At 45.2% G+C, this 24,988-nt stretch overlaps 1 protein-coding gene across 3 annotated transcripts in view; it reads right to left on the reverse strand.

Annotated features, from left to right (window-relative positions):
- Positions 1 to 231: 231 nt before the first annotated feature.
- ASXL1 (ASXL transcriptional regulator 1) overlaps positions 232 to 24,988 on the reverse strand; it is a 73,425-nt gene continuing 48,668 nt past the window's right edge. The window contains exons 4-12 of one of the 3 annotated variants that reach the window (XM_049650011.1): positions 11,236 to 11,356; positions 11,061 to 11,158; positions 10,382 to 10,475; positions 9,768 to 9,920; positions 8,358 to 8,521; positions 8,166 to 8,262; positions 6,687 to 6,792; positions 5,769 to 6,402; positions 232 to 5,237 (exon numbers count right to left, since the gene is read on the reverse strand). In XM_049650011.1, the coding sequence (XP_049505968.1) occupies positions 2,319 to 5,237; positions 5,769 to 6,402; positions 6,687 to 6,792; positions 8,166 to 8,262; positions 8,358 to 8,521; positions 9,768 to 9,920; positions 10,382 to 10,475; positions 11,061 to 11,158; positions 11,236 to 11,356 (4,386 nt within the window). In that variant the 3' untranslated portion in view covers positions 232 to 2,318. The remainder of the gene's footprint in view (positions 5,238 to 5,768; positions 6,403 to 6,686; positions 6,793 to 8,165; positions 8,263 to 8,357; positions 8,522 to 9,767; positions 9,921 to 10,381; positions 10,476 to 11,060; positions 11,159 to 11,235; positions 11,357 to 24,988) is intronic. The other 2 variants (XM_049650012.1, XM_049650013.1) reach the window with 2 other exon arrangements.

A 24,988-nucleotide genomic window follows, 5' to 3' on the forward strand; every position in this document is an offset into this window, starting at 1 on the left:
TCACCACCCCCCTAGGCCACCAGCCACCAGAAAGCTCTTCGGCGAGTGTGTCTCAGCAGGGCAGCTGGGATGAGCGCCCTCACTGTTCTCGTTCGATTTTGGCTTCCAGTCAAAGCAGTCACGCCCAGAGTCTAAAGACCCAGCAAAAGCGGCGAGTCTGGGCCTTCGGCACTGACCTGACAGAAGAGCTTCCAGCCCGAGGACATCAGTACTGGAGCCGGAGCTGAGGTGAAGCGAGCTGGCGTTCGCTCCTGCGGTGCCGCTTTCGCACTCCTGGCCTTCCTTTCCAGCCCGGCGGGGCGGCCACACAAGAGGACGGAGACCACAAGCGCAGGCTGTACACGTTTATTTTTCCAAAACCACGAGACATACAAGAACAGTGCTGTCCCTGGGCAGCCCCATGGACCAGACCAGTTTCTGCCTGTTGCCTAGAGGCCGCCAAAGGTCACAGCAGAAGGAAGAAGAGGATCAAACACACTTGGGCCTCTGCTCCCTGTCTTTGGTAAACAGACTCTTGAAGCTGCCAACTCGGGACTTGGCCAATACTGCATTTAAGTCACATGATTGCCAACTTCTCACTCGTGCTTCAGATGACAAAAATGCCACAGTGGATGAACCCGGGTGGGGTGGGGTGGGGTGGGGTGGGGGGAGACCTTTCGGGTGAAATGACACTTGCTGAAGTCACACCAATTTTCTACTTTACACAGAAGCACTCACATAGGGAGACCTAAGTCAAATGAGGGCTCTGAACTCTGCCACAAGTCGAGGTGTAAGAAGTAAGGCAGGAAGCAGGGTGAGGGAAGACAACTATGCAGATGTCTGCGCTGTTAATGTGTCGGGAGAGAGGCAGGCAACGAGCGTGGCTGTTTCTTCAGCAACCTGCTGTCAGAAGTACATCAGACGGAGCCCTCGGGCCCCAGCTATTGCTGAAGGTGGTAACCCCGGAGCCAGATCTGGAAAGCCTGCCTGGGGCCACCCAGGGCACTCACCCTGGACTCCAGAGCACTTAACGCCCGTGGCGGTGATTTGTCACGTACGGCAGCGAGCGGCCAGTGGGAGGTCGGAAGAGAAGAGACGTGAGGGGCGAGACACGTCTGCGCAGCTGAGCGCGGGCGGGCTGGCTGTGGCTCTGCAGGCTACAGCAGGTCCACTAGGCGACCGAGCCACGCTGGCAGATCACAAGTCAGTCACTCCACCCTCGTGTCGGGCAGCACAGCCGCAGTGGCTCTGACACAGGTGGAGAGAAGTACACCACTTTAATGCAATGATGCCGAAGATGGAAAATAAGGGAGAGACACTTGTGTTCTCTGTACAATACATCCATTTACAGAATCGGCCAGTACTGTGTACAACATATAAATACATGATAAAACATTAGAGGTGCATAGAGCATACTTACAGAAGCCAAAAAATTCACTTTATACATCCAAGGATAAAGAGTTAAAAATATAAAAATAAGAAACACACACTGCTTTGAAATGTAAAATGACTTTCACATACACAGGTGCGTGGAGATGCCCACTCCCACGGAGTCCAAAGTGACAGGGAGGGTGTCAAGCAGAGGAATTCACCTGCCAAATATCTGGACATCTGACTTACAAGGTCTACAGATGGCATTTTAAGAGGAAAGACAACCCTATGCCCGACCCCGTTGTCCAAGCGAGTCTATTCGAGGTTCCAAAAGCTCCTGTGGGCCAGTGAATTGTACCGAGACAGGAAAGTCCCAAATTTGCTTCAGCAACAGAACCAAAGGTCAAACCGGCTCCTGTCAACTGGCCAATGCCAGAACTGTGACCCTGAGGTCAGCAGGTGCTTGGGCCCCCTGGCGGGCACTGCTGGGAGTTATTTTAACCCTGTGCTGGCTTCCCCAGCCATCAACTAACTCCCCCAGGACCAGAGTAGCAAGCAGAAGGAAACACGGCAGGGAGGGGGCAGTGGAAGACTGACATTTCTACTCAGTTCGGGTAGGTTAGTTCCCTCGATGGAGAACACAACCTTCTTTCTTCAGTTTCGAGTCCCTCTGGGTGTCAAGCAAGCTCCCCATGCCACACCAGGCTCTGTCTGCACGAGAGCTTGAGTTGGCCAGCCGGCCTCGGGCGGCCCAATGAGCTGCCCCGCGGGAAGCCCTTGCAGCAAGACCAGCAGAGTTGGTAAGCGACAGAGGGGCCTTAGCACTACAAGTTTTAGGGAGGGGCAAGAGTGCTCTTGCCTAGAGAAACAGAGTCTGTTATATCAAGGGGTTCTGTACACAGATGGAAGATCAATCATTATCAAAATACACACACTAACTATACAACTTTTCCCATGGCCATAATTTATTATCTCACCACAAGGCACAATACACAGAGCTTTGAGGGTCCAATACAGTCATCGTGACAGAACGCACCACAGCCCTGACACATGATCATGGCTTTCAGGCTGCACGCACACTGGAGCGAGATGCTTTCCACCGTGCTGCTGTCGGTGAACATCTGCAAGGAAAGTGATGCACTGTGGCTCGCACCAAAGTTTGCTTTGTGGCTCAGCTGCACCACACTTCCAGCAAGGCCTTTGGGAAAGGTGGGGGAGCTCGAGGAATAATTAAAGCTGGTGGAACTTAGCTGGAGTTTGGAAAGCTTCCCATAAAATGCCTGCTTGATATTGAGTTGGGAGGGGATGGAGGAAGGCTCCAGAGGCTGACCAGGCCCTTTCCCAGGCTCTCGGGGTAATTTCCAGAAGGGCAGGTCAAGAACAAAGGGCATCCCTTGCAAGTGATCCACCAGCTCCCGAGGACCAGGCCCAGCTGCGTTCCTGTTCTCTGCATTTGCCTTGAGAGGACCGCCCCCAAAAGTCTTCTCGTTCTTGACACCACCGAGAGGCGCAGGCGGTGGCCTCAGAGCCCAGTCTTCCCTGGCAGTCTGTACCCCACCGGACACAGAGTTTTTGCTTGGCCCCAACTTCCTACTGGGAAACCCAGGAGGGGCATCAGCGGGCAGTGGCGTCGGCTCCACGGGTCTGGGGCGCTGAAGGGCCGCGGCCTCATTCCTAGGGCCAAAGAGCTTCTTCCCTTGACCTCCAGCACCATTCTGATTACCCAGGGCCTGACCTGTCTGATCGGGATCCAAGGAGATCACGTTTGGAGATGAGAAACAAGGGACTCTCGAGGTAGTGAGATTTCCTGGACTTCTGCCTGGGGCAGCATTTGAATTACTGCGCTGGGACAGGTCACGGGCTTCCTTCCGATCTTCCACACTAACGGGAGAGAACTGCTCTTTGGAATCCACTTCTTCCACTTTCCCAGAGGCAGCCATCAACTTTGTCACTGGATACAGGGAGTCTAAACTTGGGGCTGTCTTGGCAATCTTCTGGGGAGCTCCAGGAGCCTGGGTGGGTTCCAGCCTGGCAAGACCAGTGCTCACTTCACGGATCTCAGGTAGAAGCAGCTCCTTTGAAGCTCTTAAAGAACGGGGGCTGGTCTTGCTACCTGCACAGCTGTTTACCAAAGGGTCCTGCAAAGATCCCACTCCCAGGGAGCTGCCGTGGCCCTGCTCTTTCAGAAGCGGGAGTCGTGGGGATTCAGGTTTGCTACTGCCTTGGGCTGGAGGAAGAACCTTCTCTAGGGGTAAGTGACCCTGCAGCAACTGCATCACGAGTGGGTTAGTGGCCTCCATGGAGGACCCAGGCCTGCCCAGCAATGTGGGCCTTGACTGGTACTCAGTACTGGCCAGCAGCAGGGAATCTGGAAACTTTTGGGGAACTGCACATACACGAGACACCCAGCTCTGAGGAGGAGCCATGCTGTCTGTCCTCATAACCAGACTCCGATCACCATTCACCTTGGAGAGTGAGGCAGAGTGGTTCCAATCGTGTTTCTCATCCGTGTCCGCCACCAAGGCTCTCTTCACCACTGTGGCCTCACTGGGGTCGGCCTCGCTGCTGTCCTCAGACAGGTGGCCTTCAAAGTCAGAGGCCGTGTCTGTGGACTCGCTGTGAGGACTTAGTGCTTCAGACTCTCCATTGATCTTCAATTTCTCACCTGCCACCGGTTTGCGGTGGCCACCAGCACTGTCAGCACACCCTTGCAACGGCACCGTCCAGACCAAAGAGAAGTGCTCCGGGGGAACTAGCCCCTCCTCAGTCAACTCCCCAGCTGACACAGGAATGAGGGGGGCAGCTTTCTCCCATTCTTCCACAGCCTGGGGCTCAGCAGATGGGACACGTCCTCTGGAGTCTGGTTCAGGCCGTCTGACCGCCTCATCATTTGACAGGCCGGGCACCCAAGGAGCAGCGCCATCAGAGACGAGGGCCTCAGTTGTCAGGTTTTCTTGTCTAGTAGCACTTTCCCTCGTGGGTGAGCATGAATCACCAAGTCCTAATTCATCATCACATTGTCTGTCCTGCAGGCAACCAGCCAAAGACAACTCAGTGGTGGAAGTGGGGGTCACATTCACAGGATGCTTCATGGTGGGGTCACTGTCATGGTCAAGGGTCTGGCCAGGTCCTCCTTCCAGTACAACACCCCCCGCTAGAGACTGCACAGGATCATTCTCTCGGAGAAGAGAGGGTCCTCGATCCTCATTATCGCTTTCCCAGGAAGTGGTACCAGACTCACGTTCAGTTCTAACATCTAGATGCAATGCAGGTTGCTCAACTAATCTCTCTGGTACTGGGGTTCGGGAGGACAGTGGGGGCAGAGCCTGGCACGGCTGGTCCCCGGTGGGAGCAATGGGGAGCTGGGAGGCATCTTCCAGACCACTTGTGAGGACATCTGGAAGCCTCCGTAGCGGGCAGCTCTCCTCCTTTCTGAGAGCGATCGGGTCCTCTCTCCTGGCTCTGGACACGGCAGACCCAGCCTGGATATGCTCCCCGTTTAGAGAACAAGGCGGCAGTAGTTGTGTTCGCTGTAGATCTGCCGCACACTCTCCAGGGGTGCTCGGGGCTCCGCGGGGCTCAGGGTGGCCACGGGCCTCACCACCATCACCACTGCCGCCGCCTCTGCCACCTCCCTCATCGGTGGCCCCGCCGCCACCTCCACCCGGGCCACCCCCCCCTCCGATGGCAGTGGTGGCCGCCTCTCGATGACAGTGGTGGCCTCTCGCCCCTCGGACTTGCAGAGCACGGGCTTTAATGTCTGCGAGGGTCCTGGCACCAGTCCAGCCCCGGCAGGAGGACTCCGTGATGGGGACGATGCGGGGGCATATCTGGTAAGTGGGCTGACCTTTAACCACCCAGGGTGGTTTGATACGTGAAAGTTGAATCTGCAAGAGAAGAATTGGAAGACAGTTTTATCGACTGGGTGGCCTGACCTAGCAACTGTAAGGCTAAACTGGGATTCTAGTAGCTTAGGAGTCATGGCCTAAAGAATCAAATAATTTTCTTTACAAATGAAATAATGGTGGTAAAATGGCTGTCCGTGACACCACCCCATTCTGAGAAGATTCAGCTCCAGGGCTGTTGTATGCCATGCTTCTAAAATTTAATTTCTGGTGGGACTGTGTGAGTCACTGCACAAAGAATCTACCACCACCTAATAAAAGATTTAAAAACCCCAAAGGATTCTGACCTCCAGAGATAACTTCAACAGAGTAACAAAGAAGTGAGGAAGAAAAGAACCTTATCCCCCTGACTACCAGTCAGTCTCAAGAATGGTTCTCTGGCAGAGGGCTCTACGCTCGTGTAATTAACACGACGGCCCAGAGCCTTCCATCTCTACAAAGGGGCTCTGCGCATCTCCTGGCCCTCAAAGGGATCCTGGCTCCAGGACAGCCAGGAATCAAACAGCCTCCTACCCGGATGGGCGGGACTTTGGGCTCCTCTTTGGTGGGCTGTGGCTTCTCGGTGTGAACACTTTCAATTGTGTTACGAAAGGACTGACGGTCTTCAAGCCGGGGCTTCTTTTCGGGAAAGGACGCAGAGGCCGCCTGCTCAAAGGACTTCCTCTTCTGATCCTTGGGCTCCTGAGCCGCAGTCTCCTGAGGCAGGCTGGGAATCCTGTCTGGAGACGCGGAAGCACGTGCCAGGTCGCCTGGATCGGTCTGGGTCCGGGAAGCCACAGGCTGGGTCAGGAATTCGGGATTCTCTGGGTCAGGTGCTGCAGAGGCCATGCCAGGCAGATGGGGGCCGCCCGCCTCTGCTGAGTCGCTCTTAGCCTCCCCGTCCTTGTAGAGGGGGATGTCTGGTACCACAGACTGTGTGTCTTTAGCAACCGCTGCTTGTTCTGGTTCCTGCTTTTTGTAAAGATTCCTTCTGGCTCTAGTTCGGAGATCCGGCCGAGAGCGTTTCTTGAAATGCCCATCTCGCTGCCGGGTAGCTGGACCACGCTGTGGCCGCACTGATTCTCCTGGGACACGCAAGTCACTCTTGATTTCAGCCTCCTCGTGGCCCACGTTCTGATGCAATGACTCTTCTTTGGTCAAACCCAATCTGCAAACCAAATTCATACCATCAGTTACAGGGCAGAGAGGACATGCCTATTTTATTCTAGATGTTAGATATCTCAGAACAAAATAAATCTGCATGGTCCATAATACCAACCATAGAAAAATGTATTATCAGCTTTCTCAAGAGTGGCATTAAGCTAAGTGAGCCTAGCAAGCCACTGCCTTCAACCTGTCCTCACCCCACACACTGGTATGCACAACTTCGAGAGTATTTGTTTCTCTGCCCTCCAAAGCCCAGACCAGGACTCACAGCACCGAGGGCCTTACTTCTGTCCATAGTAGTCTTCAAAGAACTTTTCTTTCCACTGTTCCACTTTCTTTTCCTTCTCCATTTCCTGTCGGATCCTGACTTGCATCTCATGAGTGAATTCGCCTAAAGAGAAATAAAGCTTTTTGAGTGTGTGCATTCAGGATATTAATGTCTATCTTAGGGAAAGGTAAATCCTGCAATTCCACCACATCAGGACTTTTCAAAATACACATGACTTTGGTTTCAGTGTGGAGATCTTTTTTTTAACCCTATCTTCTTCATGCTGGTTTCTGTCTCCTCCAGAGCCACACCATGTTCTCACTCATGACAGAACTAACATGTCTATTACTAGGGAAATGTATTCTTCCCACAGATAATCAAGTCATTCAACAGCAAAGCAACACATGGATCAAAAAAGCAAAACAGAAACAAATAAAAGAACCATTCTTACTCCCTGTGCAGAAAAAAAGTTAACAGGGCAGGCCTGACCGCTTATCTTTGGAAAGGCCTGCTTACAAGGTTGGCCCTTGGCTGACACCTGGGAACTTGGATTTCAGGAGGGTTCCCACCCCCGCTAACTGACATGAATGGCTCACTGTGCCTAAACTGTTTATGCAAACAAGACGGTTTATGGCAAGCACCTGCTTTCCTTCAGGGAATCTGGAATGTAGTTATGTGCCAGGCAGAGGCTTCCTACATGATCAGCTCCAAGTAAAAAAAAAACAAAAACAAAAAACAAAAAAAAAACCTAGGTACCGAGTCTCCAACAAGCTTCCCCAGCAGATCACATTTCACATGTGCTGTCAACAGCTCACTGCTGGGAGAACTGAGCGCATCCTGTGTGACTCCTCTGGGAGAACTCTGTAAGCTTGCGCCTGGTTTCCCTGGATTTCACTACAAGCGTCTTTTCCTTTTGCTGACTTCGCTCTGTATTCCTTCACTGTGATAAATCACAGGCACGAGTACAGCTATATGCGAAGTCCCATGAGTCCCGAGTAGGACTACATGCAGAGTCCTATGAGTCCTCCTAGTGAATCATCAAACCCAGAGGGAGTCTTGGGGACCTCCCAGCACACTCCCCGTGCAGCTCTCCCATGAAACTAAATTAAGAGAAGCTGACAATCACTTCAAGTGGCAATGTCCAAAAAGAGCTCAGTGTATAGGTCAAGGCCATGGTGCACTTTCCTCCACCCATCTAGACAATGTCAGGATTACCAGAAAGACAGGAGTTGAAAGTTTTAATGACGCTGACGTGGTGGATATATACACACAACACGGCAAAAGCCCAAACACCCTGTACCTTCTTTAAAGCTATAGGACACATTAACGCTCACCACATTCATTAGTAGTGCAAGGAAAGCCTACCTTACACTGAATACTCCTTTGAAGAAAAAGAAGAGACTGGTGAAAAATGAATGTCTGGGTTTCAAATACCAAGGACAAGCGACACCACACACGGCAGGCGCCTCTCAAGCCGTCTGAGAACGTCTACTCACCGTCAGCCAGGCGTTCGCGCCAGCTCTGAGCCGCATGAGTGAAGAATTCGTTATTCAGTGCGCTGCTGCTGAGACGCAATAGGCCATCTGTTCCCACCTAGGGGGATCGAGGCGAAAAGCACAATAAAGAAACTCAGAGAGAGAACAGAAGCCCACCCAGAGGGAAGCAAAGAGGAGGCCGCCCCTCTGCACCTGTCTGTCCACTTCTGGCAGGAGGAAGAGGAGCTGCTGTTGGAAGTGGGCTGGCAGGGCATGGAAGGTCCGAGAGTTTATCAAGGCCCGGAGGTTGGTGTTGACAAGAATAGACCCAGGCGTCTCAAAATCTATCTCTTCCCCTCTGTTGCGCTTCATCTGACCTGTGATTGCAAAGCAGTGAGAAGCAAGGTACAGATTTTCAACTTTTCAAAGCGAAGGAACAAATGTCAACTGAGGGAGAACATTTACCGGCAGCACCCAAACTACACGGAACTGATCCGCACATACATCCAGGCCGCCCTAACCTGCACGTCACAATCACTCTGTCCAGGTCACTGATGTTGCCACCAAACCTAAGAGAACGCTTGGGCTTGCATCCTCAGACGAGACTCTGTGCCGTGCCGGGACACAGGCTGAAAGGGACACTCTTCCCACAGAGAAGCAGGCAGGGGGCAGGCTGCGAGCTTCCCTCCAAAGCTGGAGAACAGGCTCCACAAAGCCAAGTGGAGACATGATGGCGGTTGTCTGAAAGTGAATCTACTGAGTGTCCTACAGACGACTCTGCAGACGCCTTCCCTCAACGGGACGGAGAGAGGTGATCTCCACACGGCAAAGTACTAAGGGCCGTTTAAAGCCGCTGAGCTGTCAATCTCTCTCACAGAAGCGTCAGCAAATGTCACTTGTATTTGAGAAAATCACTAAGAATAGAGACTCATGAGACCTTAAGGTTAAGCACTGCGGAGGAGTTGGAAGAGCAGCAAGACAACAAACCCAGGTCCCACTTGGGCAACGGTTTAGTCGAATTTTCAGAAGCCAAGGCTAGTCTTCTTAATGGTTTCATGTGGCCCGTCTACAAATAACCAGCATGTGGGCTCTGAGAAGTAAATTCAGAAATCGCAAACAGCATAGTGGCCTTGCAAATAGCCTGTAGCCCTCCCGAGGGGTGGGAGGAGCACTCCAAATTCAACACAGGCCTCCTTCCACAACATGCTGACTAGGCTACAAAAAGGGGTCCTGACCGCAACTCTGGGTGCTGAGAACAAACGTGACAGGATGCTACCCAAGAAAGAAAATAGATGCTGGAATTCTTCCCTGAGAAGCTCAAAAGCAATTTTCACTCACTCCAACACTTGCTAAGCAGCACCACGGCAGGCAAGGGCCACGCCCTTACAGGGACATACATGGAACAATGTGGCGTCACCTCTGCCCACAAGGAGTTCTCTCTAGTCTAGCAGAGATCTACACGTGCAATAACCAAAATACGAGGTTTAAAAAAAAAAAAAATTAGAGGTCCACCCAAGAAATCAAAATAAACTGGTACAGGAAGTGGAACAGAAGATGTCCTCTCCTCACTAGGCCTGCAGGGGCCCCCTTTACAGGCAGAGAAATGAGTGCCAAGCCACTCACCTGTGGCCGGCTTCCGGAAGCCTCTCAGGAGCGGGGCAGGGTCCCGGGCGACCTCGGCCTGGCCACGAGTAGCAGCGCTGCCCAGGGCCAGAGAGCCGCTGCTGCTGCTGGACGGGCTGCCGCTCTCGCCATCGGCGTGGCGGCCCGAGAACCCTGAAGGCACAGCATTCCACTGGTCAAAAGCATCACCCGCCGCGCCCAGGGCTCTCAGACAAGCCTACTTCTCCCAGCTCTCCCTGAGACACTGCCAGCAATAGCGGGTGCTTCCGTGGCCCAACCTTGGGCTGTCAGAGATCACCACCGCATGGTCTGGCTTTATGGTATCACGAAAGAATGCCAAACCGCCATCTTCATCTGCACAGCACTGCACCTTTACCAAGCACCTGCACACTCCTTCATCGGACCCTCGTGCCGCCCTGGGAGACCAAAAGGCGGTGTGCACGGCAGAGCTCAGCACCGGAACCTAGCTCAGGCCTCACCACCACAGCGTGCTGCCCACCAGGAGGGCCTCTTGCCTCGACGGGCACCGTACCACCTAGGTCAGACACTGCTGCCAGACGGAGGCAGGCCCCAAGACCTGAGGAAGGAGCATCATATCACAAGGTTGCACATACCTGATGCAGATTCCACGTGGGCCCCGTTTACCTTCAGAGGAGTCAGAACAACTCGAGGCAGCATCACCCCAGTCTTTTTCTTTTGCTTGTTTGCCTGTATCGCCGAGGGATTACAAAAGGAGCCCGAGTCACCTGCAGGGCCACAAGAGTGGTCCCTCTCCACCACGTTTCCACCCACCATCTCGTACAACAGAGTTCATATATTCAACCAGCTCAGGCATGTGATGGGGGAGCGGCACTGACTCGTGTTACTGAGCCGTGGCCAGCACCTTGCCAACTACCACTCCAGGCTGAGTGTACTGTATTGTTACCCTGTTTTACAGATAAGGAATTTGCCCAAGGTCCCAAAGCTGGTGAGCGGCAGGGCCATAATTCCAAGTGCTGACTCCCAAGCTCATTTGCTCTCCACTCTACACTGTGCCTTCCCCGTCCCAGATATTCCTGTGTTTGTCAGAAGTAGGAGGCAAACTATATTATCTGTGGTAATGAAGAAAAACAAACCACTCTGCTCTCAGATCCACAGCCCACTTTTCCTATGGCCCACTCTGAACTGTACCAACAGGTGAAGACCAAACTGATTTGCTCCACTCTCCCTACACACTCACAGTTAACACAGAAGAGTCCTATCTCCTGCCTGGCCCCAACTAGCCCCAGCCTAGCCACCAACTCTCCTCCCTACCTGTGAGGAAGCTCTGTAGCTGTCCCTAGGATTGGAAAGAGGCCGGCTCTGAGATTCTGCAGAACAGGATGCGTTCGAAGACGTTTCATCAAGAGAAACTGGAAGAGGGGGAAGTGAAGGTTAGTCTCTAGCAAGCTGCCTGCAGCTCCTGGCCCATCCTGTGAAGGGTACTTACCATCGTTTTCACCACTCACAGTGCTGGCTTCGTTAGACCCACAGCTCTCCACGTCAGCTGTGTCCTCTGGCTCCTCTCCCTCCACTGCAGCCGGACTGCGAGACCACTGCAGGGCATCCTTCTGTGACAGCAAGGCACAACTCAGGTGAGCAAAACCCGACAGATGCTACAGGCACAGCAGTCACTCCTAAATGCGCACTGCTTTTGGAGAAGAGAGATTTAGAATACTGATAAGTTCCTATCCCGTTCTAACTGACCTCTTTCTCTGCAAGTTCTTTTCATACGTGCGTCACGAAAGTCAGACACAATTTCATGTTCACTCACTCATTAAACATTTATGGGGTGCCCCCTATAAGCTACACCATGCTAGTTCCTGGTGGGGGGTGGTGTATAAGGAGGGAGAATCAGGGTCCTGCCCTCAAGGAACTCAAAGGAGTAGGAAAGAAAATGAAATCTACTACAATACAAAGCACAGCAACAGACGTACAGAGAGAGCTGGGGCAGTCCGGAAGAGGGGACACCTAACTCAGTGAGCCGGAGGAAAGACGGCACGGAGGTAAGGCCTGCAGGGAGATGTGTCTCTTAAGCTGAGTTTTAAAAGTTAAACTAGCATTAAGCTAGCAGGTGGATGGTTTGGCAGTAGGAGACAGGAGGGAGAAGATTCCAAATGCAAGGAAAGCACAGATTTCAACAAGCACCTGGAGGACTAGGTGCATAAGGCTTAAGAGCGAGCAGCCAGGTAAATGATGAGACGCTGTGCTGCGGGACCAAGATTCTGACTACCTGTGAGTCTCTGAAGGGCGCTGAGAGGGGCACGATGTGAGCCGCAGGAATTTCATTCTGGCAACGATGGGAAGTCTGCAGGCAGGAAGAGGACTTGGGACTGTGGTGAGGCCCAGGGAAAGTGCTGGCCACCTAAACCATGAGTTCAAGGAAAGCAGGCCAGAGTGCAGGAGAGCTCCACTCCTGATTTATTCTCCTAATGGAGAACAGGCTCTGTGGCAGTCTTAGTTCAACTCCACCGCCAACCCAGGGAACACCAAGGGGCCACCTTCCACCTCACAATTAGGAAGGACTCTGAATGAATACTGGGGGCTGAGGAGAGGAGGAACAGAGATACATCAGGACAAGGAGGTCTTCTTCTTTAAATAAAGTGTGTGAAGAAGAGCAGATAAAATCATGATTCTACCTCTTACAAATACACCAGAAATTTATAAAGGAAAGCTACACAATTCTAACTCATCAATTTCATGGGTCCCTTGACCCCTTGTATTAAATCTTCATCATTTCCATTAATTTAAGCCAAAATCATGTTGCCTTAAATTAATAAAAAAGAAAATGGCATGTTAGATCTTTATTTCTTTTCCTGCCAGCTCTAAATGCTCCTCAGAATCAAAAGCTAAAGAATATTTTTAGTGTTAATCTTGGAATTATGCTTAATGGCTGCCATGTGCATAGAATGATGAACCAAACCTGCTCTTTGAGTCTCACGAGCAAACGAAGATAATAAATCAAGGAGGTCTGTTACAAGGGCAAAACTGACCCCAGAACTCCAGTTCTAGTAAGTGTGAAGGAATCGTGCCTACATTCTTGGTGAGAGTGAAAATGGTATCAAAGGTTCATGTGCTACCAGTGGGAGAGTAAGCTGTAAACGAAAATCTAAAGTCCTCTTAACCCAACGCTTCCATTTCTAAGACTACACAGGACATGAAAAGCATGAATCCTTAAAAAGAGAAAGTCAATCAATTGAACTACATTAAAATTAAGATCCTTTATTCCACAAAAAACACCATTAATGAAGTAAAAAGGGCAAACTACCTACAGAGTTGGAGAAGATACAACCAATAAAGAACATGTATCTAGATTACATAAATCAAGAAGAAAACAGAACCCAGGAAAAGAGTAGGCAAAAGACCATGAATTAAAGCACTGTCCCAAATAGGATATCCAAATGAACAACATTCACACATAAACCTCTTTAACCTCACTAACAATAAGGAAAACACATTATAATGCAAATTAAGGCCACAATGAGATATCAACACACCCATAAGAATGGCTAAAATGAAAGTTAACCATACCAAGGAGTGTTAATGAGGATGAGGAATGGGCACAATGAAAACTGATCCAACCATCTGAGAATAGTTTGGCATTATGGGCACAGTTGAAGGTACAAACATCCCACAACACAGCAATGTCAGTCCTACATGTGATTCTCTAGAGAAATGCGCGCGCGCGCACACACACGCGCGCACACACACACACACACACACACACGCCGTGAAGCAGATCCAGTGTTCATAGCAGCAACATTTGTAACCTGGTCTATAAATAACCAAAATGCCCATCATCAGTAGAATCAAAACATGGTAGTATACAATGAAAAATGAATGAACTACCGCCACTACAACAATATAGATGAATTTTAAAAACAAAATGTTGAATGAAAGAAGCCAGTCACAAAAGAGAGCACACTGTAATGACTCCATTTGTAAGAAGTTCCAAAAACAGGCAAAAATAAAACTACACTGTTGGGGATGCAAACACAGGTGGGAAACAATAAGGAAAAACAAAAATAGAACTTCTAAAAAGGACAGTAGCTACTACCTTTGAGGGGAAGAAGGGAGCTGTGAGTGGGAAAGGGTTCTGGGGGCTGCTGGCCACGCTTGATGTCTTGATCTGTGTGGCAGTTACAAGGATGTTTACTTTACAACATTCATCAAGCTGAACATTTATGTTGTAAGCAGTTTACTCTTATATTTCTACAATAAAAAAGTTTTAAAACAAAAAATAATTCCAGTATTTCCATCAAGGAACACTACCATAGTCATTTGAAATAAAGCTGCAGGGTATTTAATGACAAGAAATGATGATACAGCAAGTGAATTAAGCAAATCCATATGGTATGATTCCATCACCTGTTTTTAAAAAAATTGTGTGAATGTGTTTGCATAAACAAAAGACAAGAACAATGATATTAATGATATTCCTTACATATGTTAGTCATCGCTACCTCTAGGTGGCAGAGTTGTAAGGACTTTCTTTTTGACAAGAGGTATTTTCTACAATTAATGTATATTGGCTTTTGTGATCAAGAAAATAACATTAAAAAAGAAAAATTATAATGCTAAATGCTTCTCTGGAAAGTAAGTCACTAAAAGCTAATTTCCTTTCCAGAGGCCCTAGAGTCTAGGGGAACCTAGTGTTGATTACAAATCTCATTAATTAAACAAACAGAAATACTGCCCATTTGTTTGCAATTCAAGCTACCATCCCAAGTTTCTAAAGCCATATTTTCTGTAAAATGCAAACAGAACAACTTTTAAGAAAATGAAAGATTAGCAATTCTAATTCTGCCTTTTTAAAAATCCTTAATCTTTCCATTTTATAAACTCTACACATTTGACACCATAACTTTCCAAACATTAACTGTAGATGTCTGACAAAAATGAAATGGGCTGAGAATTATAGGCATCAGATAATATGCCTTAGGACTCAAGACTGTTTTGTTTTTTTGTTTTTGGGTTTTTTTTTTTTCACAAGGATATTTTCTATCAAGAAACTGTGTTTAAAGAAATTAACAGGTAATAAGTGATCCTTCACTGAAACCTGAATACTAAAAATGTTACGAAAGCAGGATGCCTGGATGGCTCAGTCAATTAAGCATCCAACTCTTGATTTTGGCTCAGGTCATGACCTCAGGCTCATTAGATCGAGTCCCATGTCAGGCTCTGTGCTGACAGCAAGGAGCCTGCTTGGGATTCTCTCTCTCCCTCTCTTTCTCTCTGCCTCTCCCGTGTGTGCACGCATATGCTTGCTCTCTCAAAATAAATAAGTAAACATTTAAAAACAAAAAATGTTATGAAAGGGGCGCCTGGGTGGCTCAGTTGGTTAAGCATCCAACTCCTGATTTCAGCTCAGGTCATGATCTCACAGTCGTGAGATCAAGCCCCAAGTTAGGCTCTGCTAGAGCCTGCTTAAGATTCTCTCTCTCTCTCTCTCTCTCTCTCTCTCTCTCTGCCCCTCCCCTGCCCACTCTTGCTCTCTTCCAAATAAACAAACAAACAAGTAAACAAACAAAAACACAATAATAATAAATAAAATAAAAACACGGGAAGTGTATTAGTTTGGCAAGGCAACTAGAAAAGAGGCTAATGGTGAAAATAATAATAAATAAATAAACCTGAATATTTTCCCATAAGTCAGATATTTTATTTTTTTAATTTTTTTTTAAAGACTCTCTACCCCCAACATGGGGCTTAAACTTACAACCTCAAGATCAAGAGTCGCACTCTACCAACTAAGCCAGCCTGGTGCCCCAAGTCAGAGTTTAAAAAAATAAAAGGCACCGTGAATATAACAAGCCCCAAACATGAATAAAATGGAACACTAAAATTTAAACTGATGAGGTTTTCGGGCGCCTGGCTGGCTCAGTCAGAAGAACAATGCAACTCTTGATCTCAAGTCGTGAGTTTGAGCACCACATTGGGTGTAGAGATTGCTTTAAAAAAAAAAAAAAAAAGATGATGAAGTTTTTTGGTTTTTTTAAAAATTTTTTAATGTTTATTTTTAAGAGACAGAGACAGAGCACCAGTGGGGGAGGAGCAGAGAGAGAGGGAGACACAGAATCTGAAGCTGGGTCCAGGCTCCGGGCTGTCAGCACAGAGCCCGACGTAGGGCTCGAACTCGTGAAGCACAATTTCATGACCTGAGCTAAAGTCAGACACTTAACCTACTGAGCCACCCAGGCACCCCAAAACTGATGAAGTTTTAACTGCCCAAGATTAGGTTCTCAACTGGAAAAAAAAGATAAGCAAATCTCAGGTATGCCTCTGCTTTGTGGAAACGATAAACATATCCTGAGCAAGAAAGGAGTATGGTTTCTTAGGAAAGGCTCATCTGACAGTTGCTTAATATAAATTATTAAAAACTAAGAGCATGCCGACCACTCAGCAGTGTACTAACTACAATTCCTAATAATACTTTAAAAAAGAGAGAGAGAGAGTAGAAGAGACAAAGTGTTCTAATTTCTGGACAGTATAATTATCTATACTGAGAAACCAAGAAATTCAGACCAGTAAGAAATTCAGCGAGGTTGTTAAGATTCAAGATCATATTAAAAACTCCAGTGATTCCAACATTAGCAGTAATATCACCAATTAGAAAATGGAATTTATAGGGGTGCCTGGGTGGCTTAGTCAGTTAAGCGTCTGACTCTTGGTTTCAGCTCAGGTCATGATCTTATGGTTGTGGGATCGAGCCCCACATCAGGCTCTGCACTGTCAGCACAGAGCCTGCTTGGGATTCTCTCTCTCTGCCCCTCCCCCACTCTCTCTCTTTCTCTCAAAAATAAACTTAAAATTTTTATATGAAAAAAATGTAATTTATAAGAACAAAGAATATAAGTTAATCAGGGGCAAATTTCACAAAAGAATTTTGTGAAATACAATCATCTAATGAAGAAAACAAAACTTTATGGAGAAAGGTTTAAAAATGGATGGGGCTCCTGGCTGGCTCAGTCAGTTGAGCATTGGATTTTGGCTCAGATCATCATCTCCCAGTTCATAGTTCGAGTCCCGCCCTGTGTCAGGCTCAGTGCTGTCAGCGTGGAGCCTGCTTCAGATCCTCTGTCCCCCTCTCTCTCTGCCCCTCCCCCAATTCATGCTCTCTCTCTCAAAAATAAACTTTAAAAAAATGGAGAGCCACACCATCTTCTGTATTAAGAAAACTCAACATTGTAAAGATGTCAATTCTCCCCAAACTGATTTGTAGATTCAATAAAATTCCAATAAAACATAATTTTTCTTGACTCTACAGTCAGCCCGCTTCAAATCCTCTGTCCTCCTCCTCTCTGCCCCTCTCCCGCTTGCACGATCTTAAAAATAAACATTAAAAAAAAAAAGTCTTACTAAATTTAACCAACAGTTCTGAAAACATGAATGAATTTAATGAGAATTTGTAAATACCACATAAAAACTATTTATGTGTACAGAAAGTTTATAGATCCAAAGGTAAAATTCAACTTTAGACAATGGAGGCTATGGTCTGTTAACGATGTTTTAATTTTGTTATATGAATCCTAAAGAAGAATTAAAGTTAGCAAAGTAAACTCCATGTATGCTTGAAAAAAGGCTTCATCATTTTTTAAAATACTTAATGTAAAAAAAGTTCTATTGAATTTGAAATCCATTTGCATTATCACAAGCAATTTCACTATTATAGCTGTCAAAGAAAGAAAAGAGCTGTTATTTTAAAAATGAACACTCTTGGAACACAGTTTAAAGAGAAAAAAAAAAAACTGAGTTCTTCTTAAGGACAAAAAAAAAAAAGTTTCCATCAACGAGAAATAAATTCTCATCTATCATTTGCCACCCACCACTGCAAAGTTTCCAGTTGATTATGACTTGACCACAGGCCCATGATCCCTCCCCTGAAACCCTTAGATCTAGATAGGTTTTAGAATTCAAGATTTCTTGAATTTTGGGTGGTAATATAGTGCATATAGTTTTAATGTATCATATATTAACACACATTAATATTTTTCGAAATAACATGTATGCTCATACCAACTAAAATAAATAGCTTTGTCAGTCGGGATCAGAGTTTGGCTACCAAAGGAGTTTAAGACTGGTCAAGTTTACTGCCAAATGAGTTAGGAAAAAAATTTTCCAGTTCTCAAAATATTTTAGATTTCAGAATTGTTAATAATACAGACAGTAAAGAAAGCATGTTTCTCAGTACAGTTTTTTTAAAAGATTTGGAAGTTTTATAATTCTACTTCTCACCATAGTTATAAAATAAAATGTAAAGCAAATTAAATAAAATGTTTTCCTCAAAGCCTCAGAGAAAGCCTCCAAATCACCTCCATTTTACCCATTAAAATGTCAAGGTAAGTAGTCCTCTAGAAAAATTCTCATGCATTTGCATATGGAGACTACAAAAGTAAAAAGGTTATTACTGCAGTGGTATTTGTAATAGTAAAAAACATAAACATCCATAATAAGGGACTGGATAAGTAACATTAGGTATATTGGTATGATACACTATTCAACAGGAGTTGAAAGAAATAAAAAATACACCTATATAAACAGACTACACATTTTTAATGGATCCACATGAATGCGAAGGACACACATTAGTAACAATGGTTGCTACTGGGAAGGAACAAGGGTCATAGGTCCTGGGTGGCAGGTGGAGGGATAGGGGTCCGTTCTGGCATGGAGGCATGGAAGTCAAGGTCATTTCCCATCTTCTCTGCACAAAGACCTGAGCTTCCATTTAAACATGGCAAAAATGGACACAATTCTTTGCATCCTCCTGAAGCCCCATTAGAATGACTATAAGGGAAAAAAATAAAGGTATAAATGGACAAAGGGAAAGGGGGAGGAAAAAGGCAGCAGATGAGAGATGTCAACAGAATTCTGGAAGATGGATAGCAGGAAGAGAGGAAGTAATGGACTCAGCAGGGAAAAGAAAGCTGAAGTCCGAAGCTGCAGAGGGAAAATCCAAAAAGCCGCCAATTAGTACTGCAAAACCCCCAAGAGGACAGTGATTAAAAGTACCAGGAACCACTCCACACAGAGGCAAGCCATAGGAACTAAGACTTGAGAACTAGCTGGAAGTCTGAACCAGAAGTTGGACACCTCAGGTCCCCTCTCTGTCCCCAGTCAGCCAATACTCTTCTCCGGCTTCAGAAGAAAACAGATTTATATTCTAGTTGGATTCAACCATGGAGGGTCCAGAATAGAAGACTCCAGCTCAAGGAGTCAGGGAGGAAATGAGGTGCCACGCCCTAAACAGGAGCAGTAAGTCAAAGACCACATACAAAACAGTGATACCATCAGCTCCCTTCCCCAACCTGGCTCCCAAAGCTCTCCGAACAGTGGCGGCCCCACAATCCCAGCCCTGCCCTGCTCTCAGCTAGCGGGCAAGAGAGAAGATTTCTCTTCCTGGAAAAAGTGACTAGCCTAAGAGAAAATACCTTCAAGTAGATAACTGTGGATCTCAAAAAAGCATCTGGGTCCCCACTCTCCATCCCAGCCAACAAATAGTGTCCACAAGCACAGAATCTGCCAGTCCTCTCACCACGTATGACCTGTCAAGGGCCACCAGAGATCTGAGCACAACTGTCAGATGAAACATAACCACCAAAAACAAAAGGACTTGAAAGGAAGCAGAGATAATGAAGATTTTACAGTAAATGTTCTCAAAGAGCCCCAAAACAAAAAGTACAGAATGCTATTTTTTTTTAAATTTTTTAAAATGTTTATTCATATTTGAGAGAGAGAGAGAGAGAGAGAGAGAGAGAGAGAGAGAGACGGAGACAGAATCTGAAGCAGGCTCCAGGCTCTGAGCTGTCAGCACAGAGCTCGACTCGGGGCTTGAACCCACAAGCCATGAGATCATGACCTGAGCCGAAGTCGGACACTCAACCGACTGAGCCACCCAGGCGCCCCAGAATGCTATTTTAAAAAAAATAATAAAGGAACATCAGAGAATGTGAGTAATCTGCTAGAAATATAAAATGATACAAAACAAAACAAACCCCCCAGCAACAACAAACAGGTTATTTCCCAAAGAACTGACTCAGAAGAAAAAGAAAATCATCAAGAAAGTCCCACATCAAATAGAAGTTCCAAGAGAAAATAGAAAAGACAGTTTTCCCAAAATGAAAAGACCTGAGTTTCCAGGTTTAATAAGGCAAAATGCCCTTACACAATGAATGAAAAAAAGATCCTAAAATCTTCCATTCAGAGAGAACACATCACATACAAAGGAATCAGAATGGTATCATGCTTCTTCAAGAGCCGTTTTGAAGAATGTAATATTTTCTAAAATTCTTTTTAAGTAATCTTCATCTCTACACTCAACATGGGGCTCAAACCTATGACCCCCAAGATCAAGAGTCACATGCCCTTCTGACTGAGCCAGCCAGGCACCCCTCTTCTAAAATTCTTAAGTGAAACCAATAATCCAGTATGGAATACAGAATAAAGATATGTAAGGCTTCAAATACTTTTACCTCCTATGCACCTATTCTCAGGAAGTAACTGGAGAATCTATATTACACAAATAAATAATAAAAAAACAAACCAAACTAAACCATAACAAAAATGATACCTGCTCAAGATCTAGGAAAGAGAATATATCACAGAATACAGGTGAAAAGAATTTCCAAGGTGATGATGAAGGGAAACCCCAGGTAAACAGCTATGTGTATGTCAAACAGGGTAACCAACTTACCCCCATATGCCTGGGACTTTCCCAGTTTCAGCACTAAAAGTCCTGTGCCCCAGGAAATTTCTCAGGACAGTTGCCCGCCCCCCCCAAACATACCAGGAATAGGAGAAAGAAGAGTTCCAGGACTAACCTTCAGAAGAAGACTGAAGGGGCACCTGGGTGGAAGTCGATTAAGCATCCAACTCTTGATTTCGGCTCAGGTCATGATCTCACAACTTTGGGATTGAGCCCTGAGTCGGGACCTGCAGAGTCTGCTTGGGATTCTCTTTCTCCCTCTCTGCCCCTCCCTCTCTTTCTTTCTCTCTCTCTCTCTCAAAATAAATAAATAAACTTAAAAAAAAAAAAAAAAAAGAAGGAAGACTGAAACTGATGTGTTTGACCACATCAAGAAGAACTTCATAGCTGTTAAAAAGCATTAGCTTCATCTTTTCTATTTGTAATCCATTTTGGTTTTTATCCCTCATCTTTATTATGTATTTATTTGTAAGTATATGAAACACAGCATGGCTATAAAAGTCAAAACTATTTAAAAGGTTACACTCAGAGAATTAACACTACCCTCATTCCCTTCTCTTCCCACCCCACCAACTTCCCACTCCATTCTTACCCACCCCGTTAGGGAATCAATCCCATTAGTTTCTGGTTTATTTCTCTTGTGTTTCTTTTCTGAACAAATGATAATATACACATCTATTTTATTCCCCTTTTATCATCAAATTGTATGCCACAGACAATATTTTTTTTCACTTAACCATATATCCTGGAAATCACTCAATCACTACATAGATAACCTTCATTCTCTTCGCAGCTGCATAAAACTTCATCATACACATGTACCAAAATTTATGCAAACATTCCCCCATGTACTGGCATTTAGGTGGCTTTTAATATTTCACAAAGAAATATTACTGTCTTGAATAACCTCATGACTCTGTACTTTTGTATTATTAAAGGTGCCTCTTCAGGGTAAATTCCTGAAGTAGAAATGCTGAGTCAAAGGTTAAATGTAAATGAAATTTTGTTAACAGTACCAAATTCCCCTGGAAAAAGTTTAGTGGATTTGTGTTCATAACAGCAATGTCTGAGTGCCTGTTTTCCCACAGCTTTGAAAAGAGAAATTATTGTGATACATATTTGCAGAAAACTTTAAAGTATTTCAAATGACTAACAGAACCACACTGAAGAAGGGCAGGGGTGGATCTAACCCAAGTAACTTTTGAACACACTATTTCAACTATGTACACTTGGGCTAAAGAACTAAATAAATGATAAAGAGTAAGCTCTCCTTTTAATAGATTTGCTTTTCACAGTGGAATGGAATGGCAATTCTGAAACCATTAGATGTATTCTGACTTAAGCAAATGAGCTGATAATAAAGTAGATCATGGGAGCCAGGATTCTCACTGTTGGAGCGGCTAGTTATAAATACGGAAAGGTGTGAAGCTGGAATGAACCTGCAGTAAAAGACTGGAATCAGAGGTACCAGTATGAATCAACATATGTAAAAACAGACAAATACAGAAAAAGACACAGATGTGTACATGTATAGCTCCTGAGGATCCTGAGCTCCCTGGGAAAATGACTGATACCAAAGCGGGGTCTGGAAAATACAAGCTAAGCCCAGACACATGGCTGGGCCAGAAAACAAAGAAGTGAAAAAGAGTTCAGAATGAGGGGGACCTGTTAGAAGGACACAAAAGCCACGCTGAAGGGAGTCCTGCTGGCCACTTCTATACAATTTCTGCATTAAAGTTAATGACAGTAGGGGCACCTGGGTGACTCAGTTGGTTAAGCATCCGACTTTGGCCCAGGTCATGATTTCACAGTTTGTGAGTTCAAGCCCCGCATCAGGCTCTAGGCTGACAGCTCAGAGCCTGGAGGCTGCTTCACGTTGTGTGTCTCCCTCTCTCCCTCTTCCCCTCCCCCACTCATACTCTCCCAAAAATAAACATTTTAAAAAAATTTTTAAACAAAGTTAATAACAGTAACAGATAACTCAATAATAAAATAACAATCCATAAATTCATAATGAATAAACAAATGAGGGAGAAAAGAAGGCTCTTTCTTACTGTAGAATGCCAATAAATGTCAAATGAATTTTAAAAATCACCACTTGAGGGGTGCCTGGGTGGCTCAGTCAGATAAGCATCCGACTCAGTTTTGGTTCAGGTCATGATCTCAGGGTTCGTTAGGACTGAACCCCACGTCAGGCTCTGCAATGACAGCGAGGCGCCTGCTTGGGATTCTCATTCTCTCTCTCTCTCTCTCTCTCTCTCTCTCTGCTCCTCCCCAGCTCACATGCATATGCTCTCTCTCAAAATAAACAAACATTGTTTTAAAATCACCACTTGACAACCATCAGACTAGTAACTTTCAGGTAAGACCCATTCATCAAGGGATGCTAAAACTAATGGATGAAAGTTTGATGAGACTATATACACTCAAGGTATCTCTTTACAAGGTACTTATTATTTACAGTGAAGAAAATGGCAGACCCCACCTCAACCAAGTGACTGAAGTTATCATTAGGAGAAATCAAATAGAAATCATTTGTATCCTAATACAATGCACTGAGAATCCCATCACTTCTGAAATATTCCTGTCAAAAGCTTACTACTTAAATCTAATAATGAAAAAACATTAGACAAACACAGACTTGGGGAGCTTTCTAGAAAGTGAATGACCTGTATTCTTAAAAAATACTAAGGTCACAAAAGACAAAATTTGTGGAAACTTTTCCAGATTAAAGGAAATGAAAGAGACTTGACAAACAAATGCACCATCTGATCCAGGATTAGATGTATCCTGAACCAGAATTTCATAATTAGCATTAATAAAACAGGAAAAATTTGAATTAAGTATGCAAATGAGCCAGCAAGCAATACTGTATCAACATTAATACTCTAACTCTGATCATTGCAATGTGGTTATGAAAGAGAATTTTCCTTGTTTAGTAAGGAACATTATGTCTGCAACTTACTCTGATACAGGAAAAAAAATATGTAGAGAATGACAGAGAAAATATGATAATGTGATAAAGTATGTAAAATTAAGGTCTTTAAAGAATCAACTGAATATATTAAAGAAAAAACTGAAAAAAATTTCAAAATCATCTCCACTTGCAATAGTACCAAAATTAAAAAACACTTTAAAAATTTCAAAACACAGGCAAAACCCCAATGGAAACTATAAAACACTGCTAGGAGGAAAAAAAAAAAAAAGACTACTTAAATCAATGGATATACCATATTCATGGACTGGAAAAAAATCAACATCAAAATGTTAATTTTCCACAAACTGATCTACAAATTCAACACAACCACAATCAAAACCCAACAGGCATTGTTTTGGCAAAAACCGACAAGTTGATTTTAAAGTTTATATGAAAACTTAAAGGACCAGGAACAGTCAAAACAATCTTGAAAAAGAAGAAGTTAGAAGACTCATACTACTAACATTACCTGATTTCTTGACTTATTAAAAATCATGAGAGTATGACACTGGTATAAAGATAATAGATCAATGGAACAGAATAGAATACCAAAACATATCTACGTATATAAGGGTCAACTGATATTTGACAAAAGCACCAAGACTATTCAATGGGGAAAAAAGAAAGTCATTTCAATAAATAAGACTGAAACAACTAAATAAACAAAAACACAAGTCTGAACTACTACCTCAAATTACACCACAAAATTTGGAATGGGGGCCTGGTGGCTCAGTCAGTAGGCTGTCTGTCTGACTCTTGACATCAGTTCAGGTCATGATCTCACGGTCATGAGATTGAGCCCTGCATAGGACTCCGTGCTGAGTGTGGAGCCTCCTTGGGATTCTCTCTCTCTGTCCCTCCCCTACTCATGCTTTCTCTCTCTCAAAATAAATAAGCAAGCTTTAAGGTTTGTTTTGGGTTGTTTTTTTTTTTTGAAGAGAGAGAGAGCACGTGTGCAGGGAAGGGGCAGAGAGAGAGAATCCCAGGCAGGCTCCATGGTATCAGCATGGAGCAGGATGCAAGGCTCCAACCGTGAGATCATGACCTGGGCCGAAATCAAGAGTCAGATGCCTACTTAACCGACCGAGCCAACCAGGTACCCCTAAATAAAAAAAACTTGAAAAACAAAATTAATTTAGATCACAGACCTAAATACAGGAACCAAAAATATAGTTTCTAGAAAGAAATATAGTATTTGTGTTATTGGATAGATTTCTAAAAACATTAACTATATGTTTCTTAATGTGATAAAATGACTTTCTCAAAATTGAAAACCTCTAATCACACTTTAATAAAAATGAAAAGGCAGCCAAAAGACTGGCAAAAAATATTTGCAACACATATATCTGACAAAGGACTTACATCCAAAGTGTATTTAAAAAAAAACAAAAAACTCTACAGATGAAAAATAAAAAGACAAACTATTTTTTTAAAAGGAAAAGCTGCCACTTTCCTCCCCAAACTAATCTTTCCTTACCTGGGGGCAGGGGGAGGATGGGGGCGGGGGGGGGGGGGGGGGGG

The sequence above is a fragment of the Panthera uncia genome (assembly GCF_023721935.1).
Source record: "Panthera uncia isolate 11264 chromosome A3 unlocalized genomic scaffold, Puncia_PCG_1.0 HiC_scaffold_11, whole genome shotgun sequence".
Classification (NCBI taxonomy): domain Eukaryota; kingdom Metazoa; phylum Chordata; class Mammalia; order Carnivora; family Felidae; genus Panthera; species Panthera uncia.